This window comes from Chenopodium album, chromosome 21 (assembly GCF_948465745.1).
Source record: "Chenopodium album chromosome 21, dcCheAlbu1.1, whole genome shotgun sequence".
Classification (NCBI taxonomy): Eukaryota; Viridiplantae; Streptophyta; class Magnoliopsida; order Caryophyllales; family Amaranthaceae; genus Chenopodium; species Chenopodium album.
Window position 1 is genome coordinate 2,492,797 of NC_137854.1, and position 16,237 is coordinate 2,509,033.

Here is a 16,237-nt window from a genome sequence, read left to right on the forward strand (position 1 = left end):
ATTACTAACAATAATCTACTATATAAACACAGTGAAAATCATATATAGAGTCACATTAGCATTATTCACCATCTCGATCATCACAATAATTGTTTCCTTAAAAGCCAATATGTTCCATCATTCGCGACTTCATATGTACAGATAACATTATAGACATAGAGTACATAGAAGTAATTAGACATAGAGTACATAGAAGTAATTAAAATCCGCAGGTATCATCTCCCTTACCCTAAAACTTTTTTGTGAATCATAAAGGTAAAAGTAATTAAAAATCGAGTCTTACACAATTGTTAAGTAAATGACATCAGGTAAAGATAGATAGATCCTTTTAACTGTGATTATCAAAGTATTAAATATTTCTATATAGTCTAATCATGAATTCAAATAGAAATGAGTAAAAGTTAGAGCTAGTAATATAGAGCCACTAAAAAGGGATTAGATTTTGACGCTTGAGGAATGATATAGTGATTTTGTGAAAAAGTTTAACCCTAAGCTAAGTAGAAGCTGTAAATTAAAATAGATACTCCCTCCGTCCCTAAATTACATTCCTCCTTTCTATTTTTGGTATTCCAAAATTACATTCCTCCTTTCTATTTTTGGTAAGCTTTTTTTAGTAAATCAACTCTCTTTTTCTGTTTTATATTTAATGCTTTCTCACTCATGCTTACCTAATCTCATTCATAATCCTTGTGCCAAATTACAATGAATATGATTGGTTAAAAATTTTCAAATAGGAGCATGTGATTGGTCCTTTTTTTTTGCAAAGGATTGATGACATGTCATGAGTAATAACTAATCTATCTTTGTACTTCCCATTGCATTATCTAATTATTGTTATTTGTCTTATTCTTCCCTTCTTAATTCCGGTGTAAATTTCCAAAGAGGAATGTAATTTAGGGACGGAGGGAGTAGTTTAATTTGCATCAGATCGATCACTTTCTTAACAGAATATAGGATGCTGATATCTTTGATGTTAACTTCTAAAAAGAGGCATCATCATCAAGATAAAGCGTGATTTAATAAAGTTAATTCTTTTTTTTTATTAATTATTATATGAGTAATCACTTTTAGCTGTGTACTTAATATGACTGATTTTTTTTCCCTTTTTATATGAAGATTTTTTTTACGGTGAGATAATTCAAAGCTGATAAAACAAATAGAAACTGGAAAGTACTATTTTTACAGATCGTCCTTATACTTAATTTGCTGATTTGCATGATTAAATAACAAGTCCCTTTTACTTTCATTAAAAAAGTAACAAAGGTCAAAATAAAATACTAAAAGGAAAAATATTAGCCATCAAACTTGTAAAATCCCAGATCCCTTTAATCTTCCACTGACCTTAATCGTCAATTTGCCACTTATAAATGTTGTAAGTTATATATAAATAATACTAACATTTAAATTTTGGTAACATGTTTTACTTTGCTTGGCCATTACATAAAAATAATGTTAAAAAATACTAAAATAATGTTTTTCGTCATAATATAATTTTTTGATAGAAAGTGTCAACTAATCTGAACCGTTCAATTGAATTTAAAAGGTTTATATGCAATTACGCACATGCTACTAAACCATGTGAAATTCTGAACTTGAATCCGTCGTTTAATTAATTCCTATATCAATATATCTGCAGAATTTTAGACCTGCTTTTACATGCATGTGACAACAATGTTCTAATTAATCCAATAATTAACATACTCTGATCTACAAAAAATATATGTAAATAAAAAATGATGACATCAAGATGATGTTAAAATGAGGAAAAGAATGGATGTGCGTAAGGTAGCTTAAACACATTACTACATTTGGTTAAGACAAAATAGAGCCAGGTTCATCTATAATTGAGATTTATAGGTATTTTCTTATTTTAATCCCAAAAAAGGATTATATGGATGGAGACGCATGTTTTGCGACGTAGGGTACTTTTTTATATTTTAGCATTTACTTTTATGGGGAGATATAGACTGAAAAGATACAGCATTATAACCCATTATTAATCTATTCTTAATTCAAAGGTGATAGTATTAATTAAACACCCTCTTAAAGAAAATAATTGCAATTATTAACTTTGAACTATATCCAACCTTAATTCCATAATTTCCATTCAATCTCTATGCCACTTACATTAGACTTTAAATATGTCTGTCTTCAAATCATTTTGTAGGGTAGATGACTGTTCCCCAATTATAGAATGGGTTTTAAACTTTAATATGCTTAATGATAGAAAATTTGTATTTGGCTTGTGCAAGTGCACGGTTTTTTTAATTAAGAAGTACAACTTTTTATTTGTTTAAACTAGTGCTTTAATAACTAATGTAGTAATGTATATACGTCTATTGGTATAGAACTAGAAGTTGATGCAAAATTTCAAAATTCATTCAAGTGATAAAAGTGATTGACCAGAATAAATGACAATTAATATGACACTAGGATGTATCACCGATGACAAAGATTACTTGTGTCAATAGAATTGTGGAGTAAGGAAGGGGCTTTAGGTGGTGATGAAGAGATGCGACTATGTTAGTTTAAAAGCTTGTGAGGATGTGCATGGGTTGTTATAGGAGGTGTGACTGTTTGACAAAACGACGGGGATGCGTGTATGCACCTCTTTTCATTTAAAATTTTGAAATCAATTAATTCATGTATCACTTGTCAAGTTACACCATTGTGAGCGATTACAAAAGATGTATGATTTGTACGAAGTAAATAGGAAAAAAAAATGACAATAAAAGAAAAACTTTGATCATCGTTGTCATGAAACTAACAACTCCCTCCAATAGTAAATAGAACCACACAAGTAACCAACCATGTGCTTTATGTACTAACTTCTCATATAGTTGTAGTCATTTATAATCGATTAATCATTGTCAACTCCTCGATCAATTACCACTACAAAACACTACATTAACCCAAAACCTTAACAAGATTCACCATCTCACTACGAAAACCATCATCATTTGTAACTTTGTATATCAATCTAATAACCATCTTTTACTTGCCAAAAACAACTTTTCTTCTAAAAAAGTTACACCTAATCACCTTTCTCGTACATTCATTTATAGACAAAGAGTGTTCAAAATTCAATCATCAAGACTTCAAATTTAACAATCGTTGTATGTATGTTATCCAGTAACGTATTATATTTTAATCGATACCTGTTAATACTTATCTCAATCCAAATATAATACATAACTATCAAGAAACCTTAATCAAACAAATTGCCATGGATAAAGAACACCCAAAGTAGGCAACTTGGATCAAGTATATCAACCATAATAAAGTCTAACAAACCTAGAAAAGCCAAAAGGTAAGATCATCATTATTGATATATTCCAAACCAACCTTTTATCACAAGAGAAGAAAGTAATCCCCTAACCATGAAGGTATCATATCATATGATAATATGATATCATATATTTATTCACATTATGAAATAAAATTAGTACGGAATAATAAATAATAATATTATTTGGGCAACCTCTTACTGCGGTGGAACATGCTTAAAGCTCAAGGTCCCTAAAAAGTTGGCTACTCCAACTCGTACAAGATATCACAGTCCCCTCGTGTGGGGGCTTTCACTTTTGATTTAATCCTTTGTCTTTCTCTTTCTCTTTCTCTCTCTTCTTTTTCTTTAGATTAGATGAGATTGTAAGTTAAAAAAGTGAGAAAATGAAGGCAAACAAGTGTAAACTTTAAAAAGGTTTAATGGGCATCTCTAACATTTTATGATCAGCCAAAGAAAAGGCATCAAATTCCTTTTACTTTCCTTGATAACATTCACAAGTGCGTGTGATATATATAATTCGAATAAAGTAAAAGTTTTCCAGAATTGCTTTTCTGGCTTTCGAAGCTTTCATTTTTTTTTAATTTTTTTTTTCTTTTTCTATTCTTTTCTTCTTTCTTAGTTTGCCATCCTCGATTCGAAATGGTAGAGAAGTTAAAGAAGATATTCTCTTGTTGTGGAGTGAGTTCTTTTACCTTTGAGGTTGGGAGAAAAAGAATATACGATGCAACAATTATACTACTTAAATGGTGCAAGTATAAAGTTTGATCAATCGTCAATAGTTTTGTAAAATCTGCTTCATCTAAACTATTTCTCTGACTTTAAAAACTTACAAGGCATGATATAATCCTTCTACATAGACTCCTGGCTTTAAAATTCGCACAACTGATAGTCTGATAGATACAATGCAAGCAAAAATCCAGCTACAACAAGATACGAAGTTGGTCAGTTGTAAACTTAGCAAAAGCTGATCAGCTCCAACAGCCAAACTAGATGATTTTTTTTTTTTTGGGAGAAATAACCAAACTGGATATGAAATGAACCGTATTACAATACAATCCACATGACGAAAAATGATTTTGCAAGATAAATATAAAAAACGATCCAACCAGACTAAACTCAATCCGAACCCTCCCACACCTGATCCAAAAAATCTACTCCTAGTCGGCACTGGGCAAATAAAATGTTGAATACAGTACATGAAAATTAACCAATCAGGCCACGACTACCTAATGTATAAAATATCAGGCACTGAATTTACCCCAGAAAAGAATCAAATTAAATCTAGCTTTCATCAAATCCGAGAGCAAACCAGAAATCCAAACTCAAAAAGCAATTCCAGTCCAATAAAAAAAAGGAGTAACAATTCATAAAAAGAGGCAACTGATAATTTGAATCTAAAGAACAGGGTAATTTCCAAGAAAAGGGGAGGAAGAAAAAACTGGATTCATAAGCCAATCTGCAGGCTGTTTTGGAATCAACCTGTACTTGAGCATTGTGGGAACAAAAAAACTGACACAAAGTATTCATGTTCTTACAAGATACAAACATGCTTTTCTCCCCCCATAGCCTACAAAATCCAAGACTGTAACCTACTCTATTTTCAACATACAAGCATTATTCATATGCAAACACAAACATACATTGAGCTCTCAGAATGTTTTCACCAGCATCAGTACCTGGACCGACTTCTGCGCCTGCAAGACAAATACAAGTGCCATTGTTATAGAAAAAAAGTTAAACAAACGATGGAGAAAAGAGGTGTCGTTTTAGAAGTATATAAAGAAAGAAAGAAAGAAAGAAAGTGCCATTGTTGACCTTGGAGAGCGTGAAGGAGATCGTGAACGGGAATGAGATCGAGAACGCGAGGGAGAACGAGTACGAGAACGGTGTCTCCTTGAACTCCTTTCCCTACTTGGACTTCTACTGTATCTGTGTCGTCTGCAAAAACCACGCACATCTCACTCCTTAAGGTACATATGTGAGCAATATGCACTGACTGGAGCTTAACAAAGGATAATTACTACCAACTAAGAATTCAAAAGACCATAGGTAATCAATTTACAGAAAAGGAACATAAGCCCATGAATCATTTTCTCATTTGCCAAGTATAACTTTAAACAAGTTCACCACTAATCTTTAAGTCACCTACAGAATAACAATTAATTGAATTGAAGACTCCGTTCAATTCCCTTAGCTTCAGACATATTTAGCTAAGAATTAATAAGAATATAAGTTTTGATGACTTCAGTTCAGAAGCAGCAGCAATCCAAACTTGTAGCAAGCAATATAACTAACCTCTCAGTGGACTACCCATCTGCTTGGGAGGAAGGAATAGCAAGGTAACTAAAATGGATCACGTATCCTATCGGTGCTTAAGCTTTAACAGCAGAATTTCTAGATTTTTTAACAATCTAAAGTACAATGCCCTCTCAAACAGCACCTACATAGAACCTAACAAGCTACCACCAGTCCACCACACCACCCTTATTAATAAGATTCGATCCATGTCTCCCCAGAATTCCAGTACTTTCCCTTATACTACCATTGGGGCAACATTACCGCAGTAATCAATGCAGCTCCACAACAAATTGTTCTATCTTGCTATCCCCGTCGACAAATTTCTACCATTTCTACCATCATCTCTCTGCATCTAGAAGTCACACAAGTTCATAGGGTTCATAAGCTGAGCTGCAGAAACTATTGCTTAATTTGGAAGAACTCACAATACAGCAAAAGTGAAAAATTGATCAATCTCATAACCTTGGCAATATTCTACTAGAATAGACCCAAATCAAGACAAAACAAGTAGTCACACATCCCACAGGAGGAAAACCCCACTTTTCAGGTAGTCTAAAGAGAAAATGTGGCTGACAAATGGAACCAAAATGAAATTAATTGACACTCAGTACATAGAGACATGATGGCAACAAGCACATAGTCAAAAACAAGCAAAACTTTTATTTTCACCACGTACCAACATTAGTACATTACTGTATGCTTCACCAAATACTTCGCCTATGGCCAAATTTTGAATTTACGTATCATTTCAAACTCTGTATTTGCCCAGATTCTTAAGTGAGAATCCAAAGAATTTAGAATTGGATTTGGGACAAGCTCAATTGCTCGTAAAATATTACCCAAAGATCAAAAGAAAGAATTTGAAATCCCGCTTTGACCAGTGTTAAAAAATACTGTTCCGCATGCACATTTACTCTATCCTTTTAAAACCTCCCTCGTTACATCCAAGAAATAACACCATTCTGTACTAAGATTCCTCTCTCTCTCTCTCTCTCTCTCTCTCTCTCTCTCTCTACAGTAAACCCAACCAAAATCACAATGAATATTAATTGTTGAATCTTTACAGACTATCTACTCTCTCTAGCATCCGATATATTCTGCAAACCATTTACTCCTGTCGTCAATTTTTTACGTTGACAAGATTAACTAATCCCTTTCCATATTTGATCAATTAAATTAGACTAGAATTGCTTTTGTCGAGTTTCTGACCTAAATAAATATAAAAAATAATATAAAAAATAAAAAATAGCAGCAAACTATGAACTAAGAAGAAGATAGTAATCATATCAAAGCCATGAACTAGTCCTGAAATTAGATTTATGTGGAGGAATGTCTATACGCATTATTAGAGACAATAGGAACTTAATCAATAATTTACTCTGATTAATAAGACATCTACAACTTATCAAAATGAGAGAAGGAAAATTGGTTAAACATAAATGAAGCAATTTCGATTGCTGATTGTTATAATTCATTTTAAATGCAAACAAATCAGCAAAATTCACATGCCACAGAAAGAAAACTCTACATGGAAAGAAGAGTAAGGAAAAAGCTATTCTTGTGTAGAGTTGGCAAACAGGTTAGTTAAACAGGTTCGCCAACTCTGATTAATAAGACATCTACAACTTATCAAAATGAGAGAAGGGAAATTGGTTAAACATAAATGACGCAATTTTGATTGCTGATTGTTATAATTCACTTTGAATGCAAACAAATCAGCAAAATTCACATGCCACAGAAAGAAAACTCTACATGGAAAGAAGAGTAAGGATTTGATTTAATATTGAAAAGCTATTCTTGTGTAGAGTTGGCAAACAGGTTGAGTCGTTTTAAATTTGTGTAAGTTGACAGGTAACCCCCCCCCCCCCCTCCTCTTAACCCTAACCAGGCCCCATTTGATAAATAGGTTGGATACCCAACTCCGGATTAAAATTGACTGGCAACCCAACCTATCCATCATTAACAGGTTAACCGACCCATTTTTTAAACAAACAATAATATAAACCAAACAAATTAACACGGTAAATTAACCACTCTATCTGAACTAATTTCGGGTCCAAAAAGGGCCACAATTAGCCACCAAAAACTGTAATTTACATTATAAAGAAGACACCTTTTACTATTACCAGCCACACTAAAATTATCAATAGTAGCTAGCATTCTAGCAAGTACACAGGTTGTCATGTCAAAATTGAATTTAAAAGTTCAACCCTAAGCCAACCCATTTAATAAAATAGTCATGTCGGGTCGACTCAATAAATTATACAAGTAGAAAACCTTAAACACAAACCTGCTAATTCCAGTTCAGGTTAGACTTTACCACCTTACCCTAGTGTAGCATAAAGTTAACTGATGTAAACGTTAAAATCACCCATTTCTTTAAATCACCATTTTCTTAAAAGCCACCATTCTGTAGGTCAGCTTATATTGGTTCTTTGTTATCATTTTCATGGTAACTTCAACTAGAACTCTCTCCCCACTTTACATAAAACATACAAGCATACATGTATGTGAGTGTGTCTAGTTGTTAAGTAGGTTGTATAAATCCCAAAATTTATATATTTCTGCACTATTACATTTATTTCATTAATATAAAAATTTAAAATTAATCTTTGAATCTTATCAGAGGTTGTTATCAGGTCAAAATACATTTTATTAGCCCTAGAAGATTATAATAAAAAAAAAAAAGGACCAAGTCATTCAAGTCGTTCATACTAAATCTAGATTTATTAAGTCCAATTCAATCCATCCAATTTCAATTCCTAAAAATATCTATATATAGAATTGAATGGCCTACTACATGAATTAAAATCATAAAGGCCATATAACAAATCAGTTTACTTATCCACAGTGATCCAAAGATAAAACTTTGCCCAATTGACTCTTAAGATCGTAATAAAAGGAAATTTCCGATGAAAAAATTAGAACAAAATATATAATAAGCTACCTCCTAGGGGATCGGCTGTAGCTCCTACTACGGCTTCGTCGTCTACTTCGACTCAAACGGCTAGTCTCTGCCAACTTTTCAAGCCTCTGTTTCTCTTGCTCTTTTTTCTTAGCCATCTCCACAGCAGCATCCTTTTTAACTGCAGGGACAACCGTAAAAGAAAATTAGTCTTAAAAGGCAAATATAAAATGAACTGCACAGCATATTAAAAAATAAATAAATAGATAAAAACTCCTTGACTACTAAAGACACAAACTTGGACCATACTTTGTTTATTCAGTTGCTTGCTCATGATCCTTTTAAGCCTCTCTTGAGGTGTTTCCTTCTTTTCACCCTGTGGTTGCTTTGATGGAGCCCCTGTGGCTCCCTTTAATTTGGCTAATGCCGAGGATGTGCTAAAATTCAAGAGAAACAACCAATCAGTAACAAGAAAATCTAACATGCCAAATCACTAACAAGGCCATACGGAGCAAACACAAGAATATAATATGTGCAGTTGAACTTGAACATGAATGAAAACCACAACTTGCAGACCACAGGAATTTAAAGCATACCTTACTGGGGGCTTTATCACTTTAGCATTCTTTTCTTTTTCAAGTGATGCACCAGAAGCAGGATCAACATGTAATGCCTCAAGGATACGGACTGATGAAGTTCTGCAGGAAATTGCAAAAATTAGAGACTAGCATAGGAATGAGGGATTCTGAAGTGTTACAAGTCCATTTCAAGGGAAATTCAGCTTCAAAAACAAAGCTTCCTTCCCCAAAATTATGTTGGTAACCTAATCCTCATTTATTTAAAACCACAAAACTGTGTCCCAGGCAAATGGGAGATAATCTGCAGCAGAAAGACTGTCAAATCTATCTTGGAAGAGTAAAAGGTCCAGTGCTCCGACCGATTTAATACTTCAGCTTGAGGAGGAGATGGTGGTGGAGAGACTCCTTCCAGCTTAGGCTCTCTTCTGTCAGGAGAACCCCCAAACTCGGTGATGAATTCTATTTTGGGTGCCTTAGATTTGCTACGATGATGGTCAGCTGAATGTCCCCGACCGTGCCGTCTAGAATATGATGGGGAACGGGACCGCGATCTCGATCTACATCAGTAAAGTCAGTAATTAGCAAAGATGTCCTAGGTCAGTGCATTCTACATCACCAAACTTTGTCCACATACCTTCTAGAGCGAGGATAAGCATCATATGTAGGACTCCGCCTTGATTCTCTGTGTATAGATGCCGTATACAATCATAAGATACAGAGAATTATTACTTAAGAGATGCCTGGATAATGCAGAGGCAGCAATCATACCGATAAGGATCATGATGAAGAACACGGGTTCCAGTAACGCGTGCAGCCTCCCTTTCTTTCTCCCTTTCTAGCTGAGAAGCCTTCCTTCTCTCCTTACGACTCAATTTCCTCTGAAACAAGAAACAAACATATAAGAATTGATACAGGGAAAATACTGGTAAAACTGTAAATACATTTTAAATCCAGACTAACTGCACTTACAATTGCTGGATCTCCCTTAATCACTTCTTTTTGCCTCTTTTCTTCCTCTTTTGCCTTCTTATCCATATACACAAGCCAACCATATCTTTTCACCCCAAAATCCTTAGCTATGGATTCCATGCGTTCATCACCACTATCATCACTATTAAATTCATCATCATCATCATCATCATCCTCATCTTCTTCATCGTCCTCATCATCATCTGAAGAAAGAATACCCTCTTTTCCATCCCCATCATATGAGAAGCCCACCTGAGAATAAGTACCCTTGACTGCAGGAGTTTGAGATGGATTCGATCTGCATAAAATCCAACAAAATGTATTTTAAGTTTGAGAAATTACATGAGACAAGGCTGAGAGAGAGAGAAATTTATTGACAATGTAAACAGTGTCAAGCTACACAATCTTTCTACTGGTCCGCATGAATGCAAAACTATCACAGCATATGCCATAGTCACAGACCCAAAATTCAAAGGTAACCAGTATACCACAAGTACCTTAGATTTGTATTCTGTTCTTGATGAATCATTATTTACCAAAGCATTTTGACTCAATAATTTGTATGGTAACTTAGTTACGCTATACAGACCAAAGCTTAGACTGCATATACTGATTAGAGTTGGCATTGCCACAATTATCTCAATTTTACCATTTCTGAACCTCTCACCACCTGCCTATATGCACTCTTCCTAACTGAAACCATTATTGAGCATTGTGCAACTTGGGAAAATGTAATGATACATAGTTGAAGCCATCACGTAGAGAGAGCTAAAAGAGGGAAGGGAGGGGGGAAAGACACCGAAAAAATCTAAGCAACAAAGTCGACCCATGTCTACAAGTAGGAAGGAGACAGAAGTAAGCCAAGTCCACTACGTGAGCAATAACAGAAGCGTAAGAGCATGTAGAAGAAAGAAAGAATCACATTAAAAATATACAAGCAATAACAAAATTAACTAAGCACTTAATTTATTATTCTCAAAATTTATAAATTACCAGTAGAGCAATTTATTAGGGAGATGCTGGGATCAATTGAAAATTTATCATTCATTTTCAAAAGTTATTTTAGTTACATAGAGAAAGGGACGCGAAGAAATCGAGATGATGCATAAGTACACGTAAACATCAAAGAGAAAAAAATAAATAAATAAATAAATAAAGGACCAAGATTATATAATTTCAAATATTAGGGAACAGGATTCATGTCATTAGTGTTGTTATTAATAAATATTAGTCTTGTCATTCAGATGTCCATACTCGTGCAGAACATCGATTACCATTATGTTATTAAACTGCTAGCTTAAACATCCAGAAAGCACGCATGTGTAGATGCCTGTCACCAAGATTATACGCAACAATATAAAGAGAGAATGTAAAAACCTGTCAAGAGCAAAGGGCAACGCAAATTTTGCTTCCATTACTTGATTGACATGATCCAAACCCTCTTCATCTGTAACTGTTGACAGAAAAGTCTCAAATTATTCTCGTAATAGTTAGCAGCAAATAAATCTTTATTGATTAAGCAATGTGAACAAAATGCATTTTCATAATTGGCTTCACTGTTGAACAGAGTATGAATGATTGAGAAAAACATATGCCAAAATACTGTTTGTCTAATACACGTCAAGACATCTAAAAAGTACCGACATCCTCTACGTCGATGCTTAATTAAATCCCGATAACGCTCAAAATTTACAAACTCTTCTAATTCTTCTTCCTCCTCAGTCTTCTCTAGCTGACGAAATCGATGGGTCTCCGGATCACGGATAAAATCAAGAAGAGCACGCCCATCAAATCTGATTCACATAAAGGATTAATAAGTAAATAGTAATATAAATTGTAGGGAGGGTAGAATTGGCCCAAATTAAAACATCTTCAAGCCACACTACCTGTCAATCAAATTATCCTCTTTGCCATTCCAAGGAATCCTGTATAGCATATTTCAGGATATCAGCATAAGGACAAATTTTTCTAGTACAGAGCCATAATTATGGTGATTCTCAAGAAATTTTCAGCCAATGAAAAATATAAAATAAAAAAAAAATTACAAGTAATACTACCTATCAAGATACACAGGGGAAAAAAGAAAAAGAAAAAGAAAAAAAAAAAAAAGGCATAACTTCTAACAATGAATTTTGTTTTAAATAGACCCTGAATTACAAATTCAAAATGACATCTTTCAAACAACTATTGGCAGAAGTTGGGTTGATAATAATCCCAATTAGAGGAAAAAATCAGACATTACCCAATTAATCTGTACAGCAAGGTAGCGATGCAATACGAGCCAAAGTATTTTCCAGGATAAGACTTTTTCATTGAGTTCAAAAAAAACGTCTTAATATGGGGTACTACATTTATACATGTTATTATGAAACAGCAACACACAAGACCAGGGGCTACACAGTTTTCCCTTCAAAAAGAGCGCTTTTTTTTTTTTTTTTCTTTTCCACACTTTTTCCCAAATATTAAAAAATGCATTCTACTGCAAAAACTTACTTAAGTAATAAATACATAGATAAAAACAATTCTCAAGCTCCTTTGATTAAGAAATAGTCACTCCCAAGTCTATATCAATTAAAATCGTCCAGGAAGCAAGAAAGACAAGGTTTTAAAATTGGTGTAATTTCAGCAGTTGAACATCTCATTCAAACTTTTAGTCTTCTCAAGCTCTCTTACCCACAAAAGTATAAGAACAATCTGAGTCCTTGATTAAACTTAGAGCGGAGGTAAACAACAATAAGCAACATAAGCATCCTTAAAAATAATCACTTATCCATCCCCGAATAGGCTGTTCTCAGAAGACACCCTGCTACTACTTGCAAAACAATCATGCCAAACGCAAGTAAGAAAATACTAGGCGACTTCAAAGACAATCTGACAAAGAGCACTTCTCACCCAACATCATATAAAAACATACACTCCTCAACAATTTGTAACAGGCTATACAATATTTACTAAACTGTTAATAGGAAATGTTTTTCACGCCTAATAAACCCTAAACCTCTTGAACATGCAAGATTAGCAAAATCACATCCACAACCACCTATAAAAAATAAATAAATAAATAAAACCCTTAAAAACAACTTCATACTCATCCTAAGATTATTCCCTATACCAATAATCAACATATTTCCGAAACCATGAACCAAATATTCTCGCAAAATCAATGAAAAAACTCGTTTCTTATCACACATGGAACATCAGAAACTGCTTTGGTCATTTTCTATTCCGTTAGCTAAACACAAATTTCAGACATCCCAAAATCAACAATCATAAACACTCTCACTACCCTAAGCACCTCTACTACGCTCCAAACATATATTTTCCTCCAAAAGTGCAAAATTAACCTCGATCAACAATCAAATTTCTACACCAAAACCAGCTCATTTAATTCAATACACTCCTCTTCTTCCATTACCTTATCAATAAGCTTCTAATCCATTCAATTACAACATCTTGTAATACAAATTGCCAACTAACAGTTACACAAACCATAAATTAATGAAAAACAATAATCAATTTGGTTAGCAGAGGAGAGAAAAACGAGGAAAATCAAAAACTTACAGGCCCTGTTGATCCTGAGTAGCTTGATAAAGGCCATCATCACGATAAGTGCGGCAACGAGAGCCGAGGATTTGGATAGACTGCTGAGGATCACCGCGCCTCTTAGCCAAAAACAGCGCTCTTCGCTGCGCTCTCTTCCTTGCAGCATCCATCATGTCGTGCACTTTCTTCTCCGACCTACGCGCTTCATGCCACATCTTTCCTCTCTCTTCCTCTCAATCGAAATTTGCAGGTGAAATCGAATTTGGGGAAAACCAAACCCTAACCCTAGAAATCGTCTTTCGATCAATTTTTTGGGGAAACCATGAATGCTGAACCTCTCCCTTCTATGTGGTTTTGGATTTCTACTATTTTTGGAGTATCTGGTTTTTTTATGAGTCCGAGAATTTTTGATATACTATTCGGGTTAACATTTCGATTAAAATTCTTATGAGTATTTTTGTAAGGCTGTTCATTTCACCTTATTTTTGTTGAAGTGAAACTAGGGTTTATCTTATACGTTGAAATTCAATACAATTTAGCTTCTGATTTTCTTCTCTTATAAAATATTCATTTCAGTTCAGCTCGGTTCAATTCAGCAGAGTTTAGTCAAAGAGAACAGACCCTTATTATTATTGAAATGAAATTATTTTTGCTAACTTAAATTATTTTTTCTGAATTAAAATTAATTTTACTAAAGTAAAATATTTTGTTGAACTAAAATTAATTTTCCGTATTAATTATGGTTTTTCAAAAATTAAGTACAAAATATCAGAGTTAAGACCAAAATTGGGTACTCAATTCTACAATTTTTCACCGTTTGGGTACTGAATTTATTTTTTTCACTGTTTGGGTACTGAGACCCAATTTCCAGCCAAAAAAATAAATTCCCCCCAAAGAATTGAGTACCTTGGGTTAAGAATTTAGTACCTTTGGTTAAGGTATGTGGGGCCAATTTTGGTTAAGGTATGCGGGGCCAAATTTGGTCTTTGATTTTGAGATTAATTACTCAATTGGTGTAATCGTTGTTTTCCAATAACTCAATGAGTTTTTTATTTTTTCAATAACTCAAAAAAGAATAGACTCCTTTTGGTAGGCTGAAATCGACAAATATACAAGGATATATAATAAGAATTCGATTAATAAAGTTTTGTTACCTGTTTATCTTTTCAATTAATTTAATATTCCATGTAATTTCTCGCACGGGGTGGATGTAATTTATGTATTCTTTGTTATGAATTGATTTGATTTTGAGACTCTTAATTAGTTATGTGATAATGTCGTAGATGGGTGATTGGTCCTTGTTGCACTCTGATATTCTTGCTGGAATTGCTTTGAAATTGGATTCCTTGGAGGAAGTTATTTATGTGAGGAAGTTATTCGTTTTTCAGCATCAACAAAAACAAGTGCTACGACATGGTGATTCCTGAGATAACTGAGAAAAGATGTTGGGGGTCGTCTTATGGGTGGATTGTGACGCAAGACTTCAACAAGAATGTTAAGTCGTTTAATCCTATTACTAAAGCTCAATTAAGCCTCCCTTCGTTGTATGATTTGCCACTTTGCCAGCTTACTCATCACATACTTACACATACTATGAAGACGTATCAGATGATGAAGACGGATCATCATCAGATGATTTACTTATAGTCTTACGCCAAAGAGAGTCTGGTATTTCGGATGATTATCAACATGCTCAAGGTGAGTATATATACCTGTATGTGGGTTAAGTTTTTTTTTAAATTAATTTTGGAAAATTCGTGGATGATGATTTTAGCCTAACAGAACTAGTTGAAGTTACTATTTTGCTCTTAGTTTGGCTGGTGTATTCATGCCATTTTTTTGGCTGCTTCAAAACGCTCTTAATAGCCTAATAATGGCTAGTTTTTGACTTTTGCAACAGTCAAATTAATTAATGGGTTTTTTTAAAAAAAAAAAAACTTTTTATTTTTATTTTTTATTAGGTATGGTTAGTGGTGAGTTAATTAGCTTGAGAATTAGTTTGAGTACCTAAAAGGTGAAGAAAAAAAATTGAGTACCCAAAAGGTGAAAAAATGAAGAATTGAGTACCCAATTGTTGTCTTAACTCAAAATATCAGGATATGTCAAACTTTTTATGTGTGGTTCTTAAAGTATTTACTACAAAATATAAATGGATCATTTTTTAACAAATGTGTTACTTCTTTCACTTGCAATTTAAAAAAACTATAAAAGAAATAATAATAATAACGATTGAGAGTATATTAAGATGGAATTGCCATTGTCAATTTGATGAACAACTCATTAAAAAAAATCATGTGAATCACTTTGAAGGTATCACCTTTTTAACTTACAATAACTTTTTTTTTCATTATCTGATTAAATTTTAAACTACTAACTTATTCTCACTGTCATCAAACAGTGTGTCACTTATTCTAACAAATGTTATAACGGTGTCAAATACATTACATGTATATACTCCTTATACTGGATTGAATTGTATCAGCATTAATTGCACTGCGCTCCAAACAAAAGATCAAATAATGAAACGTTCGAAATATTATCACAATTTAAATGGAATGTTATTTGTCAACTTGATTTACAAATCAGTTTACAAAGCACATATCACGTGTAAATCATTTTGAGGTATCATCTTTTCAACCTAAAATATTATTTTTT

General features: G+C 33.5%; 1 protein-coding gene across 1 annotated transcript; it reads right to left on the minus strand.

Annotated features, from left to right (window-relative positions):
- Positions 1 to 4,713: 4,713 nt before the first annotated feature.
- On the minus strand, positions 4,714 to 13,967 carry LOC145601293 (uncharacterized). Its single transcript, XM_081657290.1, has 13 exons — positions 13,601 to 13,967; positions 11,926 to 11,964; positions 11,684 to 11,832; positions 11,417 to 11,492; positions 10,040 to 10,337; positions 9,839 to 9,948; positions 9,705 to 9,752; positions 9,430 to 9,627; positions 9,089 to 9,190; positions 8,802 to 8,929; positions 8,535 to 8,673; positions 5,105 to 5,227; positions 4,714 to 4,983 (listed from the first exon to the last, which is right to left on the minus strand). The coding sequence occupies exons 1-13, from the start codon at positions 13,795 to 13,797 to the stop codon at positions 4,959 to 4,961; spliced, it is 1,632 nt and encodes a 543-aa protein (XP_081513416.1). The 5' UTR covers positions 13,798 to 13,967; the 3' UTR covers positions 4,714 to 4,958.
- Between the last annotated feature and the right edge of the window lie 2,270 nt (positions 13,968 to 16,237).